The 23,693-nt window shown below is 37.6% G+C and overlaps 1 protein-coding gene across 4 annotated transcripts in view; it reads right to left on the bottom strand.

The window, feature by feature from the left end:
* cep85l (centrosomal protein 85, like) overlaps positions 1–23,693 on the bottom strand; it is an 80,819-nt gene that overhangs the window by 48,943 nt on the left and 8,183 nt on the right. For 3 of the 4 annotated variants that reach the window (XM_059024513.1, XM_059024514.1, XM_034004287.3), the window contains exons 2-3: positions 20,286–20,444; positions 280–1,058 (exon numbers count right to left, since the gene is read on the bottom strand). In XM_059024513.1, the coding sequence (XP_058880496.1) occupies positions 280–1,058; positions 20,286–20,444 (938 nt within the window). Of the gene's footprint in view, positions 1–279; positions 1,059–12,620; positions 12,864–20,285; positions 20,445–23,693 lie in introns of those variants that run through there. The other variant, XM_059024515.1, reaches the window with a different exon arrangement.

The following is a 23,693-nucleotide window of genomic DNA, read 5'->3' as shown; positions in this document are numbered from 1 at the left end:
ATCAAGCATGGTTCAAACTGAACATCCTCACACAAGTGTATACAAATCATAAAATTGTTCCACACACACACAAACATTATTTGTCAAGCCACGTTTGCTGTTTGCTAAAGGTGTGTTGGGGTGGGGAGGGGTGGGTGGCACAAAACACACACAAATCCACTTCAATCCCTAAAAACGTTTAGCCCTATTCTGTTACAGTATCTTGAAGCATCTTTCTGACAGCAGCTAGGTCCACTAGGTGGCAGCATATACTCACATACTTTCATTCAGCCCACTCACCTGCATCCATTCAGCATCTTGTCGGAGATTCTCTAGCTGTTGTTGATGTTGCCAGGCAGTTATCCCGCACAAGCCATCAGCAGGCCTGCTATAAGCCACAGGATTAGCATGCACCTGCTCACTGAGCCACATCTGAGTCCTTACAGCTGGTTGGATCGGTGAGTCCCCCACAGCCTGGTGCCCCAAAGGCAGATACTTCTGTCCGTAGGCCTCGTGGCTGGCTATCACCGGCTTGCTTTCAGGTAAGGCACTAAAGGTCATGTCTAAGGCATTCGGCTTGAAGGAAGGAAGAGGAGGAGCAGTATTCGCCTCACCTTTGCTGCACATCTCATATTTATACTGGGGTTCGGAGCCTGGGGACCGATTTTGATTGAGCTGGCGATCCTCCATCTTCAGGTGCTGCATCGTGTGGTGCAAGTGATCTATCCCATTTAGCTTGTAGCTGTACAGTTTTGCACTGTCGCCCGGTAACCCCTCCTTGTAGTTCTGTGATTCCCCTTTCAAATACGGCTCCCCCCCAGGGCTGCCGTTCTCAGGCCTGTTGAGTTTGGTGAGGGAAGCGCACCTCCTCATAGGCCTGGGGTCCTTCATGTCCAGGGGGGTGTTTGGCGGAAGCGATGTCCTGCCACGAGCGGGGAGAGTCAGACATGAGCTCCAGTTGCTCCCGGCCAGCGGGCTGCTGCGTTTGAAGCTGGAGGTGGACGGCATCACATGGGCTGTGGGAATGGCCGTTTGGGCCTTGATAGGCTTGAAGGACAAAGTGCTGGAACTTGAGTGGTCTGTGGAGAATAATAAAATGTATGGAAATGCTATGGAAATGAATACAGTCATTAGTAACATTTTAAACCTGATTACATTAAAGATTCCCAGTGTTCACTACAATATATAAACTGGTTTTCTTCATTCTCTTCCTGTAACTCTACACAGACCAGCCAGGAGACTGTATTGTTTAAGTCAAATTGTCTTAATAGCATTTAATACAAAACATCAGCCTCTGAAGATATACGTCTCTGAAAAGCAGTCCACATTCCACAAGCACCTACATAAAACAAAAGTACTTTAAATACTTTAATTTATTATTCTTTTCTTATTCCTCGGTACAGCAAAACAATACTGCTGAGCCAGACAGGAGGGCAAAGTGGATTTCAGTCATTAGCAGGGCAGTGAAAACGGATCCCAGTAAACCAAAGTCAAAGAAGACAAACTGAACTTCCAACTCAGTACACACGTTTTTGCAGTGACCACTTCATAATAATAATAACACGCTTAATGTATAACTGGTTTTTCAGAAATATTATACACTTAAAGAGTAAACTTAAGCGGGTTGGTTATTCTGAGTCCTTACAAAAATATTACTTTACCGTTAACAGAATGCATTATGCTACATTCATTATCTTACTGAAATATAATATAATATGAAATTATAGAACCATCAGTTTATAACACATTTAAATGCACAACAATGAAAACTACATTCATCTACATGTAATTTTAGCCTACTTGAAAACTGAACTGAAATCGTTATTATTATTATTTTATTTCTTGTGCACGTACCTTAAAGAGTAAGTAGCAGAGTTCCGAAATATGAAGTCGGTTTCAAAGGTCTTTTCAAAATGTCTGCTCTAGATCACTGCAGGAAAAGCAATTAAGCTCTGGCTTTTCTGTTCCATACCACATCATGGATTGTTATTGCTGTGTCACCTGTTTGACAATGTGGGCAATAATCCTTACGCTATCAGTGCACTAGAGTGGACATTTTGAAATGAGCTTTGAAACAGACTTTAAAGTTACGAGTGTAAAAAGTTGTCAGGATGTTAACAATGACAAGAAAAATTACAGGTACTCTATTTAAACAGTTGAAGCAACACGATGATGACGTGGAAAGTTTTCATACCGTGACGATAATATAAAAGATATTGCGATATTCGATAATAGCATCATTTTTGAGGCCCCAACGCCACATATAGATTTGAAAATGTACGACTCGACAACATACCCGCTGCCAGCCCACCAAAAGGCTGTGTGGTCCACAGGAGGCTGTGTGGTCCAGTGGTTAAAGAAAAGGGCTTGTAACCAGGAGGTCCCTGGTTCAAATCCCACCTCAGCCACTGACTCATTGTGTGACCCTGAGCAAGTCACTTAACCTCCTTGTGCTCAGTCTTTCGGGTGGGACGTAATTGTAAGTGACTGTGCAGCTGATGCATAGTTCACACACCCTAGTCTCTGTAAGTCGCCTTGGATAAAGGCGTCTGCTAAATAAACTAATAATAATAATAATAATAATAATAATAATAATAATAAAAAACAAACGCAAAGTGAAAACCATGTGCCCCCCCCCCCCCAAAAAAAAATAAAATAAAAATAACGGCCAAAAATTGAAACACATCAACAAACGGAAAGGAACACTTGAATTTTTAAAATACAGTATACCCTCGCTATAACGCCCTTCATTAAAACGAACTTTCGGCTAGAACGGCTATAGCAATAGGAAAACCAAAATGAATGATACACTGTTGGAGTAAGTTAATGAGATGAGATTGTGAATACAAGTAGAATTACATGTACCTGTTCTTCTCATATATGCAGTATTCTGCCTTTGCTTTATCCTATTTGTTAAATAATTAAAACAAGGACAAAAAGGAAAAATCCTGAAATGAAGCTGAACTTTTATTAAAAATCACTCTGACATGAATCGTTTCAAAGTGCACCAAATCTTAATCTAACATACAAGAATCCCAAACTGATCTTTTATTCCAAATCAACCCAACATGAAAAGTTTGACATGAAAAGATCAAGTTTTTTTTTTTTTTTTATTATTATCAATTTTGCTTTGTCGCATGGTGGCTGAACAAGCCAAAAAAGAGAGTGATTTTTGAAAGCCTAGTATATTCACGACAGAGATATGCCTGCGTTACTGCTTTTTTTCAAACGATCAATAAAGTTTCCAGCTTTGTTGCAACATAAAATGATTTTCATTTCGGAGGCATGGTTACACAGAGCAAGCTTAAGACAAAAGAGTTGACTTCACTGCAGAGGTGGCATCCCGTGCTTACAGACCGGTATGTTGACAGTGTGTGTATATTGTAACAGTCCTTTACACTATAAAAATGAGCCTTCAGTCAATTCAATGTCAAATATTTATTACACTAATAAATGATCAAAGATAATCTGCCAATTGTTACCTAACAATTAACAGGTCAATGTGAGGCATGACCTACGCCGCTAAAACAAATTCATTTTTAAAAGGAATCTCAGGGTGGAACTATTCTGTCCGTTTATTCACTTCTCTCTCTGCTTCTTACAACAACAACAACAACAACAACAACAACAACAACCTGTCACTGGTCTTTAGCCCCTGTTAGTCCCGCCTCTTCCCACTCCACGGCCAATCACCAGCAGCTCCTGTGGTCTGTGCCTGTCGCCCATAGGCTGTTCGACCAATGTGAAACACAGCCCCTCCTACTCCAAGCGTTCCTGCACTTCATAGACTTCACATACGTTACAATATTATCTTTAAAAAAAAAAGTATTTGGGGTTCTGAGACCAGGTTCGTTCTAGCCGAAGGTTCGTTATAATGAAGGGCGTTATAGCGAGGGTGTACTGTATTGAACATGTATATTTTCTTAATTGGAAACATGTACGGTAAGTAAAGTTTTCTTAAATGGAAAAAATAAACTAGTTTACCGCTGTCTTTCAGGGTAGTGAAAAGCACCGGGGGTGCACAGTAGGGTTCACAAATTCCAAGTATCTGGCACTTATCATTATCTCTTTCTAATTTCTGTGACTGGATGTGAGAAGTGTGCTCTGTGGTTGCAAATACATTACATTTTGGTGTTTTTACATTACCCGCCATGGTTGTTTTGACCAGCAGTATGGCAGCGTAGCCTGCTGGGGTCACGTGACTGCAACACCTCAATAGGCACACAGCCATCCCTCCTGTAAAACATTTTTGTGTGTCTCTAGAGAGCCAATAACTAGCCTAATTACTGCCAAGGCTGACAGTGGCGAGACGACGGCCCGGTTGAACGGCTCCTGAAATGATTCCCAGTTGCTACAGTACTGAGTGTGTGCTTTGTGGTATCTACATTTGCCCATGAAGAAATTAAGCACTAGTAGTAGTCACTCCCAAAACGTTTAACCAATGTCAAAATGCCAAATACAGACATCCCCTTTAGTGGATATACTATACAGTAGTATGTCTATACAGTAGGTGCACTAACACAAAGTCTTTTCTATGTAAACATCTAGTCCGATACATACAGCACTAATGGCTTTTCATGATGGTTTTTCTGATTGGTCATACAGACACTTTTTTAAATGATAAAAATCAGTTTCAATATTTAGGAAATGAAAACCACCCAATGTCAAATTCAGAGGAGAGTTTACTTCAGAGGTTTTCGGGGGATTTGAAGTGATCTGGTTCCTCACATTGTTTATCTGGCTGTCATAAAAAGCTTTTTGTGTGTGGCCTGGAATGTTACAACCTTTATGTGATGATCGTTTCTCTTTCAGAAGTTACAGTGCACCTCATCATTCATTACGGACTAGGTGAAGGTCACAGCCGATGCTGGCATGCTGTGCGGCAAGTGGTATGCTGTGCAGTTTTTTGCAGCTCTATTTTCTCGCTGGGATGTGTCTTAGGATGCTAGAGTCACTCATCAGCAGAAATGCGCCAGAAAGACAAATTAGTATTATATAACTTTCTATCTGGGGGATGTCCAAACTCTTCATTAAGGGAAAAAGGGGCAGAGGAGAAAGTAGAAAGCTGTTCTGCTTCCACTGCAGGGGTGGGAGAGCAAGAAACTGAGAGCTGGTACAGTAACTAACTGCACACTATAACTGCAGAAGATAACAGTTGATCAAGCAAAGGAAATTCATAATTCATAATGCCAGAGAAACTCCAAATAAATGGTGCTGGGGAACAATTTTCTTACCACAAAAAAGTCACAATCCCCATTTGAAATAATTTCATATGATGTGTCCATGGTAATAATTTCATGCGATATGTCCACGATAATAATTGCATACGTTATGTCCACAGTGATCAACATGCTGGGACCCTTTCATATTCATACATGTAGGGTTAAAGAACCTACTGTACAGTAACTGCATGCTGTCCACGTCACAAACACAAAACTGCATGCAAAGAGTCCTACGCAAACACTTCAACACTCAAGGTTATGTAGCAATCTATACTAAGGTTTGTGTGAGACCTCCATTAAACTGGGATACAAAGCAGTGACAGCAAGTCCTCAATACTACAGTCAGTCTTAATTCAATTTGATGAAGTAGCGGAATTAGGCAATACAGGGGTAGTTTAGTTATTCCAAATTAACTAGTTTGTACCCACACCCAGGGTGAAATAAATGACAAGGGTAAACTAAACTAAGAGCATTTAAGAGCATTACTTCTTTAGAACACTTAACGAAACAAAAAAGATCTGCAATGCAGAAAGTATTGCATTTGATATTCCCTAAATAAGAGCTGTACAAACTCGTCACCCTCCTACGCCATCTTACAGCAGGATGCCATGTGCATAAATAAATGATTTACCACGGATGATCTGACAGCTGGAGGTGGATTACAGCATCTCTGCCTGAATGAGTGCAAACCTAGGTAACATTTGCACAAAATGTATCAAAGACGAATGGAACAAGTTCACCAAATGAAGCTTAACATCCATTCAAGTTTTCAAGCAAGGCTCACTGAGCTTGTATGATTTAACATTTAATGAAGAAATGCTTATATTTGCTCTGCTTTTTTAATATCCTCTTTATGGCGTTTGACATTTGTGTGTTCTTCTTAAAAAATGTATCTGTTGTTGCTTTGTTTCAGAGACGAATGCAGAGCTAGAACTGAAAAGAAAAAATAAACACGATTTATTATTTGACAAGATCTGTCAATTTACTTGCTATAACTGCATACAAATCAACAAGGACCAGTAAAATTGGAGAGGACATTTCTGTTTATAGGTTGGACTAGATTACATATTCAGGTTAATAGAGTCAGTAAGTAATGCAGTAGCTTGAAAGGCAAATCCACAACTAAGCTGTTCTCCCTCCTGAAAGCTTGTTTGTCTGGTACAGAATTTGAAGAATCATAGCAAGGGCAAGGAGGCTACATATTACTTTAAAACTTGCTTGTCCCCACAGAAGAACCAAACAGCAAAAGTATCTTATCCTTATAAAGCTATAAGCAATATTTTGTAATGTACGGGTATGCTATTTTGTGGGTTGTCAAAAAGGTTTAAAAACTAGAGGTTGGCACGAATACACAAAAACCCGGGTACCCGTCAGGCTTTAAATTACCCGACTTGGGTCTCCTTTTACTACCCGGGTATCGATTATTAATATGAGAATTTAAATAATTTAATTATATCTAGGCTATAGATATGCAATACATGTTGATAAGCGAATGTTAATGTCCACAATTACAATAACGTATCTGAGCTACGAATAAAATTCTTATAATAATTAAATACACACATAGCGTATTTAAAAAAATATGTTTTATTTTAAATTAATTTGCCCTGTATGCAGTATGCTTGTCATGTTTTTAATAGCATGCATTCACAAAGCTACTGTATACTTCACAGACACAGACAGCTAATGTACAGTGTAAGCTTCCCTTGGACCACAAGCCCTGGTTCTGTGCCTCAAGAGAGCCCCGTAGGAGCCCGCTTGTCAGAGTGTTTGGGTCATGTTCAAATTTATTGGAAGCCTAGTGAGTGACTGTGAAATGACATTCAAATCATTACTAATAATTAATATTGACCATTGAAATAAAAATCATGCTTCAGCAACCATTTTTCCTTTGAAAAAAATAGAAGCAATCCTCAGAGCTCACGCTTCAGACGTATTGCATAGTTACACTGTGTGCTTCAATCTGGGTCATCACAGAATCTGATCATTAAACACCTAATGCTGGGTAAACGCCTCTCATAAATCATGCTCTGTCTTTTAGAAGAAGAATTCATACAAAATGTCTTCTCTATATTAGCATTTGTGACCAGGTTGGCTGGTGGTGACGTCAGGCCAGGAAGCAAGTAGACAACAGAGTGGTGAGTGAATGAATAAATGCGCTGATGCGCCGGTTTATTGAAAAATAAAAAGGTTGAACAAAACAAAAAAAAAAAAAAAAAAAAAAAACTTGACAGAAACAAAAAGGAGCTCTGGCCAAAATAAACAGACTAATAAACAGACGGATATGGAACAAACAAGTATCGTGCTGGTGTTTAACCAGCACGCGTAGCAATTGTTTTCTTTTGATTTATTTTACCTCCTCTCTCTCTACTCCCGTTCTCCACTCTGAACACCCAACCCCGAGACTCGAATGCTCGTCAATCATTCAACTGGAATCTCGGTACATCTGCACGTGAAGTAATTGTGCTCCCTGTGCTTCCATGCTAATACCCACTTTAATCTGCACGTGGAGTGATTGTGCAATCCCTGTGCCTAAAGGCACCTATATATTTTAAAACACTTGTGATAACCCACACTCCGTGCACCAATACATACATATAACAGACAACATAAAACACAAAACACAAAATACGCACAGGGGCGGGGCACCCTGCCACAGCATCCCAGTAAAAGAAACACACAGATTTAAAAATGTGTTTCAAACTGCCAAAGCGTGCACTTCATTTTACATTTACCGTAGACCGATACCAAAATCTGCAACCTTACTAAAATCAGTACATCTTGGTATTTTTGCATAGTCCATTATTTATTACAAGATTGAAAAATCAGCTGTCCTGGAGCACCACACAAACTGAGACTCAATAACTATGCAATGACTAAAATCATTTTAGGACACACTACTTTACAGGTTCCTTATTTCTTGTTAGTTCCATCCTGTTTTCAAATTAAGCTGGTAATCAAAATCAGCATCCTGGCCACTGTCCAAGTAAATTATCATTTTATTGGCTTTTTTATCCGAGATACCACAGTTAATTCTTTTTCTACAACATTGCCAAACTTGCAACTGCTATAACTAATGATACAAGATTCAATTTAGATTTGTTAAAGTTGGTATGTTTAGAAGAATGAGAAATACAACAGTGGAGAGTAAAGCGCTCCTATAATAGAAAGTTGTCTAATGTTTTTCTTCAATGCACACCCCCCGATTTAGCAATCTTAACATGTGCTGTGCATTGCATAACAAAATGTTCCTGTATTCTGTGACTTGCAACTTAAAAAAAGACCTGCACAAGGCCCCACCAAGCTCATGATCATGCGACTCTGTCATTTAAATTTAACTTCTAACCTATGTGCTGTTTACAAGTACCCAGAATACTCTTCTCTCACTAAAACTATTTCTAAAGCAGCATTCAGTGGCCCATAACTGGAATGTGCCCCAGGAATTTACTTCAACCTTAAAGTAAGAATTCACCTCTAGGCCTATAGGTGACTTAAACCTTTATCCTCCCCGCTAGGATGAGATAAACAAGAGTTTGTAAAATGTGTCCAAAGTTCCGAAAAACTTTATACAATACTCTACGAGTAAATCTATTTCAAGATAGTGTTCATTTGTAGCTGCTCATTCCATCCACAATGATACTCTACAGTAGCTCTTAAGTCGCTGCGTTTGGTTTTCAGTACTCGGTACATATGGTTATGTCATCACAAACATTCTGCTAGAGCAGGCATCATTTGGAAGCATGAGATTTCTGTGTATGACCAATTGAGTGCTCACATACGATATGTTTAGTACTTTCCAGATTCATATACAAGCAGAAGAAACAGAAAATCTAGAACTTTCGACTATCGAAGCACCTGTACTCTGCCAGCTAGTTCATCTGGTTATTGGTTTATCCGAGATACCGCAGGTGATTTTATTTCTACAACTCTTCCAAACATGCAGGTGTTATAAAACTGACAACAGCAGCTAGATTGTTTCTTAACAGCTCTTAATACATGTTGGCAGTGAGTACCAAAATGTCCCAGCTCAGGTGACAGAATGCACAAGACCAGCTGAGGTTTATTCAGAAGAAATGCTCCCCAGGAGTGAGTGTCAGGACCTTTCACATTCCGATCAGTGACACACACTGTAGCTGAACAGGATCTAATGGAAATCACAAGCAGGCTGAAGAACAGCCTTGTCACATTAGTGCTGCAACAAATATTTAAACAGAACACTGCCTGAAACGTAGTAAGTGACAAAACTGAAAATGTCTGTACTTGTTTATAGAATAGAATGTACACATGACTGTATCAAAAAGAGATCATGCCAAGGAAACCAATGCATAAATCATGTCTGAAATAAATACAAGTCTACTGTACAGATGCGTTCTTTTATTTAATAGTTAATCTGACAGGATGTCAGGTTATTCAACCAGCATTTTTATTGTAATTTTGAAACCCAAGTCGCTCCAGGACTTCTATACAAAGTTGCGTTCTTCCCAAGCTGTAATATTAAGTCAGAGTTGTGGGCTCTAATTTAAGGCACCATGCTGAAATCCGAGAAGGAGACAGGATATAGATTTTTATCTTTGCAAAGTGTTTCTAAATACTGTATTAGGCAGGATGTTGAAGAGACGGAAGGATATCCATTAAGAAAAGAAAAAAAGAACAAATCCTAGTTTAATGATCAGAATTTTACGATTCACATCCGATGAAAAAGCTCTTATGTCTGGGCTGTGACCTCTATCTATTAAATATGCCATCATCCATATTAAAATATACATACTGAAAACCAGTGAGCCAGATATACCATAAAAATATGACCCCTGTCAGTAATGTGCCTGCCAAAAATGCATTTCAGTGCATTAAAATAACATCATGTTATTAACATTAGGTTTGTTCCAGTATATCACTTTTCTGCATACCTCCCATATCCCATCTTACAAGAGATTTACTCACGCCTTATTAAAGAGTAAGTAGAGGGGTTCCGAAAAACATCCCCATGGTTTGCTACAACTGTAGCTATAACGCACCTGTAATTTTACATCCTGGCAACTTTTTACACTTAACTTTTAAGCTCTTTTCAAAATGGCCGCTCTAGATCACTGGGTTTTGAAATATGTCCTCTAAATCACTGCAAGAATAGCGAAAAATAATAACATAACAATAACATAACAACAAGTGCTCTAGCTTTTCTGTTCCACACCACATCATGGATCGTTATTGCTGTCTTATCTCTTTGTCAATGTGTCCAATAATCCTTACACCATCAGTGCACTAGAGCGGCCATTTTCAAAAGAGCTTAAAAGTTATAAGTGTAAAAGTTGTCAAGATGGTCACAATGAAAATACAAATGACAGGTACATTATTTAAAACGGTTGTAGCAACACGTGAGGGACTTGTAACTATATTTTCCGGAACCCCGCTACGTACTCTTTAAAGCGGATTACAAAAAGAGGACCACAAAGGTACATAGACCAAATAATTCCAGTAAATCTTCACTACAGTAAAATGTATTTCCATCATTTCTTAGGTTGCATTTTCCTTTATAAAAGACAAAGATTTTCTGACTGCCCCTTCCAGATATTTTAATACAGCTGTATCGTCAGAGGAGGTCATAATATCATTCTGTGTATGAAAGTAATTGAAATATACAGAGGGGAATCTTAAACCATTCTTCTTGGTTTCTGGTCACAAACTCCCCCACTGACAAAGAATGCTTTTAAAAAGAGTCATAAACTAACTGCTGAACAAATGGCTTATCTTCTCGATCGCTGAATGACTCTTTCGGGCCCGCAACCCAGACAGTTCTGGGTTCTTTGACACCTAAGACAGGAACCAGTCCATCACATAAATCCAGCCGACAGGGAGCGGAATAGCGGACCAATGGAGAATAAAGGGCCGCGTCGGAACGAGAACAACCAATGAAACACTCCACGTGGACTCAGGCACCGCCCAAAATAACTGTCCAATCACAGGGTTTAAAGAGAACATTACAAAAGTATGAGCGAGACACTCAAACAGTGCTCCCGAGACAAAATCCAAGGTTCGGATACATAAACCAGTCTTTGAACTGTGACAATCTGGAGATCCAGCCTGCGACCAGCTGGAACAGAGATACCGTTTTCGGACACTCTAACATGAGATAACTATTCTAGTGATTGCCTTGCCTCTTATGAACTCAAGAATAAGCAGACCTTAAAGTAAAATTAATGTTTTGTTTTAAATGGAATGTAAGAAAAGTATTATTGCTTTCAAATCATGCTTTGAGTTAATAAATACTATCGTAATTGTTTGTATGCAATTCTCATTCTGCGTTAGAAGCTAGAATCCAGATTTAGCTGTCTTGATAATAGGTAATTCTCGATAGGTTGTCTGGACGCAAACAGCATGTTTATCTCGCAAGAATGAGAATTGCCTTCTGAACCAAAATTTAGGGCTGTGCAGTTATGGAAATTTCAGTTCGGTTTCGGGTCGGTTTGGTTTCACTTTTAAAAGCTCAGTTGTCGGTTCGGTTTTCAGTTTAATAAGACAACAAAGAGGTTATATTTTTCATAACATTTTTAATGAAAATAATCAAATGCAACTGCAAGTTTTGATCATACATAAATATTTGTAATAACACGAATTATAATAAAAAACTTCTTTGCATAATTTAGAACAAATCAGTCGCAGACACTAACAAAATACAATAAACACATCCTTCAATGACTGACTTAAAAGTGAAATAAAAAACTAATAATTTAAAATAAAAAAAATGTCACTGTTTTGGGCAACAATTTGACACTTTGACATATTTGTCCCTGTTCAACCTGAACATTTATACTCAGGTAAAAGTCACAACTGGTTTAAAATAAATCTAAATGTATTGCAAATAAACAACTGGGAACTCATTTCCTTGCTAATCAAAAAAAAAAAAAAAACTTTAATAATGTACAATATTATTGCTGCTATTCTAAGCGTTCCAACGATACCGTCCCTTTCAGTGTAGCTGCTACAGTCGACTCAAAACGAAACCTAAGCCGTGAACTCTGTCACATGATGAGAGCTTTAACTTCAGGCGATCGTAGTTCCGGCTAGGAGTACCACATACACACACTGGATACATCTTTGGAAAGCCCCAAACCAGGTAGGTGGCTTTTACGGTGCCTGAGTAATATGCGCGTAACCTCCGGCGCCCCAAAATGAATGGGGCAGTCACATGTGTCAGTTTTTCTACAGTGAATTAAAATAAAATGTGCTTTCAATTCCTCTTCCGATCACACCAGAAAAAACTGATCAGTTGTTCATTGTCAGTACATCGTTTGTAGTGCACTGCAACAATTAGATATATTAATAATTTATTACTGCTATATCTGTTATTAATATTGTCCATATTGCGATTGGTATTCAGTCAGTATAATTTTAGGTCTAGATCTGGAGTTGTACGATAGTTACCTGTGGAGTGGTCTGTGGCACGTCTTCTTCGACTTCAGCCTTTTGTTTTTCTTCGTTACACAGGGTTTCAAATTCTGTTTTGTGTTTGAGTTGTAAATGTCTTTTTAAGTTACTTGTATTTCCATAATTGGCGCTTACCTTTTTTTAAACATATTTTGCTAAATTGTTTATCAACTTGTGTTAAATATTCTAAAACTATACTTTTATGCTTAGCTGCGGGAGGGGTGCTGCTAGCATTGTCAGACATTTTCGCGAAAAATGGCGGGACACCGACACGGTTTTAATGCTCCAACTTGGTTTCGATTTTTTTTCAGAAATTTAAACCAAACCGACAAAATCGATTAACTGCAGAGCCTTACCAAAATTAAACACATGAGACTGCTTTAACAATGGTTTGACTATCAAATATTAATGAAAGTAAATATTTGTGTTACTAACGATACGCCTGTTAAGACTAACCTTCGTCTTAAATAGCTGTCAGGAATGCAGTTGTAACCTTAAGGGAATCTCCCATAGATTGCGTTGGATCGCTGATCAACCAGCGGGAGTGAGGTGTCGTTGTTTATGTTTCCTTTTGTGTACTGTTTAGTTTAGTTAATTCTTCCTTTCTGTATTACTTAGTTCAGTTGTTGCACCGTTTAAATTTTTCCTTATTTAGTTTTATTTTTAACAAAACTGTTCCTTTGTATTCACTAGAAACGTTGTCTTGTCTGATTATTTCAATAAAGGTCGGGTTCTACATGACTTGAATTCAAAACAAGGTATTTTATTATTACAATTTAAACTAGTCCAAATACAAATATACCTTGCACACTACACAGCAAGTCTGTCGCATGTATGTGTTCTACTGCAAGAGGTAACATGAAGCAACACAGTCTGATGACATGCGAGACACTGGGGAAAAATAGGAGTTGCTGAGGACCAAAGCATGAGGATTCTGGGAGTCTGAGTTCTTGTAAAAACTATACATTTTTAACAGTGTACAAAATGATATTAATTCATTAGAGGTAAGATTTACTGGAATTATTTTGTTAAATATATGTACTGAAAAGAGTTCAACTGAACAACAAATAGAAGCTTTGGATTTAAACAATGTACAGCTATGGTCAAAAGTTTGCATCACCCTATAGAATTAACAAATCTTGCTTCATAAAGTCAAATGAAACCAGGGTCGGTAACACCAGCCATAAATGATCTACAGTCAGCACTTGGATATACGACACTAAGATACAAGTCAGCCGCGTTTTACCGTCCTTGCATTAAGAAATAAATTAATTCCCATTATATATAAATTAACGCACTTACCCGTCACACACAATTTCCGACTATGTCAACAGTTTTCTGATACAAACCTCATCTCTTCAATGTTACAATTTATTTGATTATCCGTCACAACCCGCGTTTTTTTTTTTCTCGCATGCCAAATCAGTCTGTCTTCACTGTGCAGTTACACAGCGCTTCCTCCAATTTCACCTCACGAAAATGCAACAAACAACAAAGTCAAGCTACGGTAAAGTAAAACAGTTAATCATTAAACAGTTTGATACTGTAATGTATTTTTTTTAACCTGTGATCTTTAGTTGCTTTTGTACATTTTCATGTGTTTTTATCACCCTGCTAGACAGCTACAGTACCATGGTCTCCAGCTCTTGTTATGTAGACCAATACACCTGAGTTGAATCAAGCCTGGCAGGTAATCAAACCATGACCTATACCTGGAAGAATTGTGTACAGTATATCCACCCACCCCCCCTCCCTCTCCCCATTTTCTTTGATACATTATCAGCATATATTTATACAAGTCTACGTGCCTATTCAGCCTTGCTACTATATCACAAAAAGCCATCTTTAAAATAAAACTTGTGGCCTGTGTTTTCAGAAACTGATGCATCCCTGGACAGAGCCCAAGTTCTTAAAAAGCTGGCTATTATTGCATCCATTCAAGCAAAGTACACCAGCCTTTTTCCTGTCCGATATCCTTGACCCTCAATGAACTCAGATCAAGAAGTATAATATGATTAGGGCTTCTATTTTTCATTTTTTATTCATTTCATTTTTCGGTGCTTATTTTTAGCTATTTTTAAATTTAATGTAAATCTTTTTTTTCAGGGCTTTTTATATACTGTATGAAATTATTGGTTTCGGTTACTTTCCTAAATGCTTGGGCGGGTTTTTTTTCTGTCACTATAGTAGTAACTCTACAGTACTTGCACACTTAGTTGTACCTTCTTTCCTTTGTTGTCTTCCACAAGAAAATCCTTATGGTCACGGGCACATTCTTCTGGGGTTTTTGTGTGTAGGCCTTTTTTTACATTTCCTAACAATTTGCAATTCTGTTTTAAATTCTCACCTTCTAACTGTAATATAGCTTTAATTCCCACTGTAATTGTAATCACGAGTCAGGAAAGAGGGACATTGCCTAACAGGACAGAAAGGTGGTTTGTCTTTGGTTTTTGAAGTTTTTTTTTTATATATATATATAAAATGAGAAAGGGGTGAAGTTAACATGAATTGAACAACCATGTTTTTCTGGCGTTTTCTGGTGTTTATTGGCTATACACCAATTCCAGTTTTTTTGTATTTGGGCTATTTTATCAGTTTTTTTATTATTTGTTCATTAGCAGACACCTTTATCCATTAAAATCAGAAGCCCTAAATATGACTAATGTTGTAATTCATGCTATTATTGCACACTGGGATTAAGGGATCACTCTTCTGCAAAGAGGGGCAGGGTTTTCTAATGCAGTACATTGGAAGGCATTTTCCCATGGGCTTTACTGATTAGTCTTACAACTTGCTGGTAAAACCTTCAGTCCAAGGCTGGCAATCTACTTGGTGGCACGTGCGAGCTGCTGAATATCATCATCTGCCCCATTTCCATTCCTTTCAAAGTAAAAGAAAAGAAACTGGCACACGCAGTGACTTCAAGAACTGCAAGACACCCACAGGCATTACAGAATCTGTAGGGTTAAACTGTGCTTTTGAGTTTATAGCAGTTGAACAACCATGCATCCTTATATAAATTAATCATAATAAAATACAGATGTTTCTTTTCTGGGGACTATACAATAACAAGCTAGTTATCACCTGCGATAGAAGTCTAAATCAATAACCACATTCGGCTGTGCTTTCTGTGTAAAGAGTCCAGAGGCCTGGGAATGTGAAGAATCCTATCTGCCTCTCTTTAGCGGTCCCTGAATGTATTCCTGTCCCATTGGTCACAGAGCTCACGTTACCTACCAACATCTTTTACCTCCTGCACGGTAATGTTACACTCAACTGCTATCCTTATTCTGACCTTGGTTGCGTAAGCATTTGCTAGAAATGACTGGCGCCACATGCAAAAATAAATCCAGCTTGTTGCAACAAAACTACTTGATTGCTGATGTTCAAAATTATAACGAGAACTGGAGTATCCTGCCCATGCACAGCAAGATGGAACTCATTTTGAATGAATCCACCATTGTCCTACAAAAAAAAACATAAATATGTATCCTCAGAGAGCATCCCTTATATACCCAGTCATTACTTTTTATTAAGGAAACAGAGAATGAATATATTTTCACATATCAATGAATATAGGTTGTTACAAACCTTACTGAAAGAGTATGGATTTGCAAATATCTGAGCTCAATCAGGGGGATCAAATATGCTGTTAGCATAAATATCTAAAGACTTGCTGATAATAGTGTGCTAAACAAATTAGAAGCCTTGGTTGAGCCTTCATCTATTTTTCAAGCACTGCTCAGTTTCTTGAGAACCAGGTTCACCTGAGCACCTGATCAGCAGTTATCTGATACCTTGGCTCTACACCAGTCACACATTAGAGGAAGACTGGATCAAACAAAGACCCTCACTTAAGAGTGCGAGTCATTTCTATGCTGTTTTATATTCCCAAAGAACCCTTGTTTTATTGCATTGTGAGTGAAATAGGAAAACATCAGTCTCGACCTGACCTGAAATCCAGAAACATGACAGCCAATTTTGTAATTATTCAGGTGGGGGAGGAATAATCAAGCTGTGTATCAAATCAAACCAAATGAGTACAGAGCTCATAATTCAGTGTTTTGATAATGCATCACTGACTATACTCTCTGATGGCCTACATAACCCTTCACCATCTGTGATTATGGTTAAGGCCATCCATCATACATACCCATTGAGAAAACAAATACACACAAATATTTTACATCATGAATTAAAATACACATATATTTAAGTTACGTAAAAATGACCTCAATGGTAAATAGCCCTGAGGTAATCTCATAATTTCAGGACTAAATAATGTCACTGCCTAATTTTTTTACAGAAATGTATGTAAAGAATTGGTATTATGAAACTACCTCTAGGGGAACGTTAAACTAAAAAGGCAGCAAGGTCTGATTTTTGATAAAATGAAGAACACGGGAAGTGGGTAAGCTATAGAGGAATACAGTTAACATGAGATCAGTTTCAAGTGCCCCTTGTATTTTATTTTAAGCCTCTATATCAATTTTTAGGATGGTAGTTAAAATACCTCCACACATGGATACGGCTTATAAATATAGAGAATCTAGCCTTAAAATTATATATATATCACGTAAAAATAATATGTCAAACACACAAGCTAGAGGTTCTTTACATTGTGATAACTCCAAATTGCTGATCAGGTCAACTTTACCTTTAAACACTGATAAGAAATTCCCTAAAGTTTAGGTTTAGGGCCTAACCTACTCTAGCTAAATTTTATGCACTTAATTCAAGTTTTGTTTTGAAATGATATATACACACAAATTTTCTCTGAAAATACAAATGCCTATATACAATCCATTCCTTGATTCAGAAATGAAAGAGTAAAATAATAATAATAATAATAATAATAATAATAATAATAATAATAATAATAATAATAATAATACAAAAAACTAAATACAAATGAACATTACTTACCTAACTATTATTTTTTGGTTCTTGTATATTTTATAGCAAGCTTCCCTCATATCATGGCAATATACTGCAACACTGTACAGAAGGAATGTATTATTGTGAAATCATATTTTAGTATCTAGGCGTCATCTCTGGTCATCTACTTACATTACAGAACACTAAGGAAAGCAGTAACTATTTGCCAGCACTTCATATTGAAGGCATTCATGGGAGGCTGCTAATGAATCATTGCAAGGCCTCTAAATCCCTCACAAACAAACACTGTTACAGCTGGAAGCACTGTAGGCTGTCCAATCCCGTGAAGAAGTCTCACTGATACATGGAGAAGAGCTGACATCACCAAGTAAAGCTCCTACATGCATATTGTTTTGCAGAGCTGTCGGAACCCTTCTTTCACATGACTGTTTTCAAGCAAGAGAGAAGCAATACAGTAACTGATATTCAAAATACTTGTAAAGTAAAAGCTACAGAAGATGTTAGCAATTATTATTTATTAGTACAGCAAGCAATATCTTTTGGGATGTCAGAGCTACTGTTTATGTATGTTTACTCAATGCAAGCAAAATGAATTATGGAGAATACAACCCGATTTTACCCTTTATAGGCAGAAAAACAAGGTTCTCAGTTATATGAAGTACGGTCAGCTGCAAGTGTTGCATAACAACTAACTAGCTGCTATATTTGCCAGCTGTCTTGTGGTCTGATTCACAAGTTGTCAAAATCTATCAATATGAACAGATGACTGCCTATGTCATAATGTTAATTATGAAATGTTGATGGAGTTGTACAAACCACAAATGTAATAACCATCTGTTCACATATATAATCTCTCTCACAAATGTTGCATCCATGATTATGCCCATGAATTACTTTGTACATAATTATTTATGTATTTAAATAACAGTTTAACTTATAACTAATAATATTCATTAGTGCCAGTTTTGGATATAAAGATTTTTTAAAAAGCCATTTGCATTTCCCCAATAATGACTGCCCAATGATTTAAGTATATACTCTTCTAGTTAATTATGACAAATGTTTTTATAAATAATAACCAAAGCTGGTAGATGGGTATAACATTTGTGTAGTTTTATACCCTTTGTCTAGTTTCTTAATCTCATTAGAATGTGGTTTAGGAGAACCACACCAGCACAGTGATTCATTAATAATGAATGTCAGGACAAGAGAGTGACAATTATCAAGACTGGTGATGTAGGCCTTGGAAAACTAGTTCATGGCTGCTATTGCTCGGTACCATTGTATGCAGTTGTCAGCAGAAACCAGTTGTCAGCAAAAACACACAAGAAGTTGTCAAAATGTACCAAAATGTTAGCCAGGTTCTCATGGAAACTAAAAAGAAAACACTCTTTCATGTCGTAATGACAAAGCACAACAATATCTGCATTAAGCACAAAGACTGAAGCTGTTGGCACTGATGCTGACTGGACTAAGAGAAACAGATGTATTTGGTTAACACAAATCAAAACAACAGTCTGGCTGAAATTCCACAGATAGGTATATGTTTTACTGTTACTTGACCCACAACTTTGAGGATTAAAAGTCATGGGCCTTCTGCTACATAAAACTTGGCAAGCACTAAATGAGATATGTCACGTTCAGAATATTGATTTTTTGTTCTTGATGTAAATAAAACATAAACAACGTCAATTATGCACTTTTTAACTGAACATTTAACAGAATACTCAGACTTATTGAGCAGTAGCCTAATCCTCTGAAGTATGGATAAAACTGCCCTGTGGGCCTGACTTAAACAAAAGGCTTAACTGTTTACTCTATTAAACATAGACCCACAGCTGTACTTTGCTGTTGTTTTGTTCAGTAAGACTTCTTCTCTTTGTTCTGTGCAAACAGTGTTTTCACATGGACAGATGGTGTTAAAATAGTATCAGCTGAGAAAATAAACTAAACTACCAGTTGGTTTAATTGAAAATAGTTCTAATATAATTACAGTTTCATGAGAAGATGTTCACCATCCATACCCATGGTATTTTTGTATCATGGCTTTAATGTCAATTTCACTAAAATGAAAGATGTATGCATGGTTTCCTAAACCCACTTGTAGAAAGATGTTTTGTCTCCATGTATTTATTTACCCTTTTTTTAAAATTACATTTGAAGCAGTTAATGATTATGATTTAATTGTTTCTCTAAATTTCTCTCCAACAACTGTTTAAAATAACTTCATTTCTGATTGACAAACGTTCCTATTTCCTCAATGCAAAATGTAACGTGGCTAGGAGAAAGGTTAGCTCAAAAACTTGTTAGAGACAGCTATTTTCAGTATCCTGTGCACATACAGTAATCCAGTTTCATTTTAAAGGAATTCTTTAAAATAAACCACCTAGCATCTGAACTGATAGCAGAAAAAGACAATTCAGACACCAGCCAGACAAGTAGGACTGGAAACTCATTGCATCACATGGATTTGCTGTACAAATGCATGACCACAGTAACTGATAAGCTTATTTAGAAGCAAAACAACAACAAAACAGCTGTTCATCCCATACTGTGGGAACCAGGGTCACCAACCTTTAGGCACCAAAAAGGTGCAAGGGACCACCAGAGTGGGGTCACATCTCCAAACACATATGCATTTGGCTTTTAACAAAGAATGGAACATAAGGAACCGGAGCCTATGCTGCTAAGGGATTCCAACCAATCAAATGTGGCAAGTATAAAGACATAAAGCAGGATTCTGCTGGGTTGAAAGGCTCTCACCCTCTATGCTGTCAGAGCAGGACATGCCTATCCCTGTGTCCCCGCTGTCAGAGGGTGTGCTGAGACGTCTCCCACGGTTACTGCTGCTGGAGGAGGAGGAGGCTGCCTGCCATGTTGACTCTGCACCAGGTAACCATCCTGGAGAGTGTACATCAGCATCTGTTGGCAAACCAGGGGCACAGAACATTACGTTAGCATCAATGGATGCCAACAAGGTGTGCATTCTGTAAATTAGCATTGCATAAATAATCGGCCTACATGTGCCAATAAAGTGGTCAGTGGAGATGTACTACTTCAAAACATTTTTTGCTTTTTAAAAATAACATAAAAATAAACAAATCCTCCCCTCAAGGTGAAACGAAAGGAGGGGGCGTGGATTGAATCGGCCTATTGGTGACTTGCTTTGTTAACAAGTATGCGCTAATGCAGGAACTGCCAATTCACTCACTCATTCGATTGCATGTGCTTTTAAATGGTTGTAGTCTACAGGCGCACTAGAGGCACACTCACTCACTCATTCTGCCCGTCAAATAGCTTTTGAAACGGTCTCTGAGGGGTATTTACCAATTAACGGAAATGCTGGATATCTTTAAATAATTTTCAGATGTCTGAAATTAAATTTAAGAGATATCTAAAAATAACTTACTGTTTATTTAGTGATATCTCAAAATGGACAGGAAGTCATTTCAAAACATTGAGCACTTTCACAGGAAGTCATTTAGAGATATCTTGACATTACTTCCTGTTCATTCCAAAATATCTCTAAATGACTGGAAGTCATTTTGAGATATCTTAAAATGATTTAGAGATATCTCTAAATGACAGTTTGGCATACCATGCTAGCAAAACATTATTTAAAGATATATGTAAATCAATTTGAGATCTCTCTGTTTCATTTTTAGATATCTCAACATGAAACTAGGATATCTTCAAAATGGTTTATTTACTTTAGCAAGCCAAATCATCATTTAGAGATATCTCAAATTGTATTTTATGATATCTTGAAATATTTAGAGATACCTGTAAATAATTTGCAGATATCTTTAAATGAATTTGTGATATCTGTAAATGAACCATTTTGAAGATATCTTCATTTCATTTTAAGATATCTAAAAATGAAATTGAGATATCTCAAACTGATTTACAGATATTTTTAAATAATGATTTAGAGATCTCTAAATAACTTCCTGTTTATTTAGAGACATATCTAAAACCCCAATCCCACGTAGTGTGAAACCACATACCTGGGTCATACCCAGGTTAACCCGGATCCCAGCGACTCACCTTAGGATGTGGGTCTACATGCTTTGAGCGACACAAAATGCTTGACGGACGTTTGTGAGCCGACGCAATAACAAACATCCACACCTATGTGAAGGTTTCACTTCTGCAAGGAACATTTCTGTTCAGCCATATTTGTGTTGCTTAAGACACACCATGAGCCAGATTGCAGCAGGGTCTGTAACAAGCTGCTTCCGGGGCATTTATACGGGTATTGTTTACTTGAGTCTGTCACCCAGGTCATAGTGTGAAATCGCGTACCCGGCCCGTATGACACCGGGTCCTGACCCAGGTAGGTTCTGACCCGTGTAGATCATGCCAGTGTGAAAGCAGCTTTAGTTTTGAATAGACCTCCTGTCCATTTAGAGCAGGGGTGTCAGGGCCGCAGTGTCTTCTGGCTTTTGTTCCACCAGAGCTCTCAATTACTTAATTGGTCTAATTATTTGATTAACTGGACACATTTAACACTTCTCTTCAGGCCTCAAAATGTTTCATTGGTAGTGTACCTTGAATCAAGTGCATTTTTAAAATCATCAATTATGTTAATTGAGAGCTTAAGTTGGAATGAAAACCAGAAGACCCTGCGGCCCTCGAGGACTGGAGTTTGACCCCTGATTTAGAGATATCTCTAAATTATTATTATTATTATTATTATTATTATGATGATGATGATTATTATTATTCAGATGCTTTTATCCAAAGCGACTTACAGAAATTAAACAAAATATAAAGGTATATAAGTTACAGGCAATAAAAATGCAAAACAAACACATACAAATGAAATATAAATAAAGGAAAATACAAAAAAGGATATATACATAGGAATTTACAAATAAAGGTTGAATAAGTGGGTTTTGAGAAGACGGTGGAAAGCAGTGAAAGACTGAACAGTCCTCAGGATAACCGGTATATGGTTCTACCACAGGTGGACAAGGGAAGAGAAGGAGAAAGCACGGGAGGAAGGAGAGTGAAGAGAAGGCATATAAGGATATAAGGAGACACGAGGGACTGGAGACAGGCAGGGGCAGTAGGATGGACAGAGCAATAGGCAAGAGCAAGGGTCTTGAACTGGATGCGAGCAGAGATAGGTAGCCAGTGAAGAGTGTGAAGCAGAGGGGTAGTGTGAGAGAGTAGTGGGGTTGGGAGAATAGCAGATGAGCAGCAGAATTCTGAATAAGTCGAAAAAGGAGATAAAGTGATCAAAGGAGAATAACGGGGAAGAGTAGGGGACGGGAGAGCAGTCTAGAGAAAAAAGGTCCAGTTGGCGACCAGCAATATGATTAGGAGGTGAAGGGGAAAGTTGAAAAGAAAAATAATTAAGACAAGTGAGAAAACCAGCAGAATGAGGAGTTAGAGAGTTGAAAATTAAAGTCACCTAAAAGGACAGGAGTAGAGGTAGAGCTATAGGAAAGGAAGAAATCAAGTTCTTCAAGGAAGTGAGTAGGAGGACCAGGGGAGCGATAGAGAAATGAACAGCAGGTCATTTCCAGGTATCGTAAATTGAATTTCAGATATCTGAAAGTATTTAAAAGATAGCTCAAAACATTTTGAGATATCTTAAAATTATTTAAAAGATATCTGGAAATAATTCAGATATCTATAAATGTATTTTAGATATCTTAAAATGATTTAGAGATATATTTACACATTTGAAGATATCTTCAAATATTTTGAATATCTTGGAATGACTTAGAGATATCTTAAAACATCTTAAAATGCAATTTGAGATATCTCTAAATGATAATTTGACGTGACATACAAAACATGAATTCCCGCATACTGCAGATTGTACTGTTTACTAGCTGTGGCAAGAAAATATACAAACTTCTCCAAATTATCTAGCACATGTAGTCTGTGCTAAAATGTTACTAATAATTACATTAAAATGCATGGCACATTTATTAGAATTAATAGTCCGGTGACATAAGAAATAGGAACGCGAAATAAAAGCTGAGGTCATGCGGAAAATAGAATCAAAAGTAAATTCGTCGATAAGTAGCCTAGTCAGAAATCTCTTCTGACAGACGAGCACTATGCAAGACAAAGAGCACGCGCTGTGGGACTGCTGGAACCAATCCAGGCAGTTACAAACAAACAGATCATTTCTACTGGGAAAATCTAACAGTA

This window comes from Acipenser ruthenus, chromosome 5 (genome assembly GCF_902713425.1).
Source record: "Acipenser ruthenus chromosome 5, fAciRut3.2 maternal haplotype, whole genome shotgun sequence".
NCBI classification, from domain to species: domain Eukaryota; kingdom Metazoa; phylum Chordata; class Actinopteri; order Acipenseriformes; family Acipenseridae; genus Acipenser; species Acipenser ruthenus.
The sequence above is the reverse complement of the archived record's forward strand: the minus strand, read 5'-3'. Positions and strand labels throughout refer to the sequence as shown.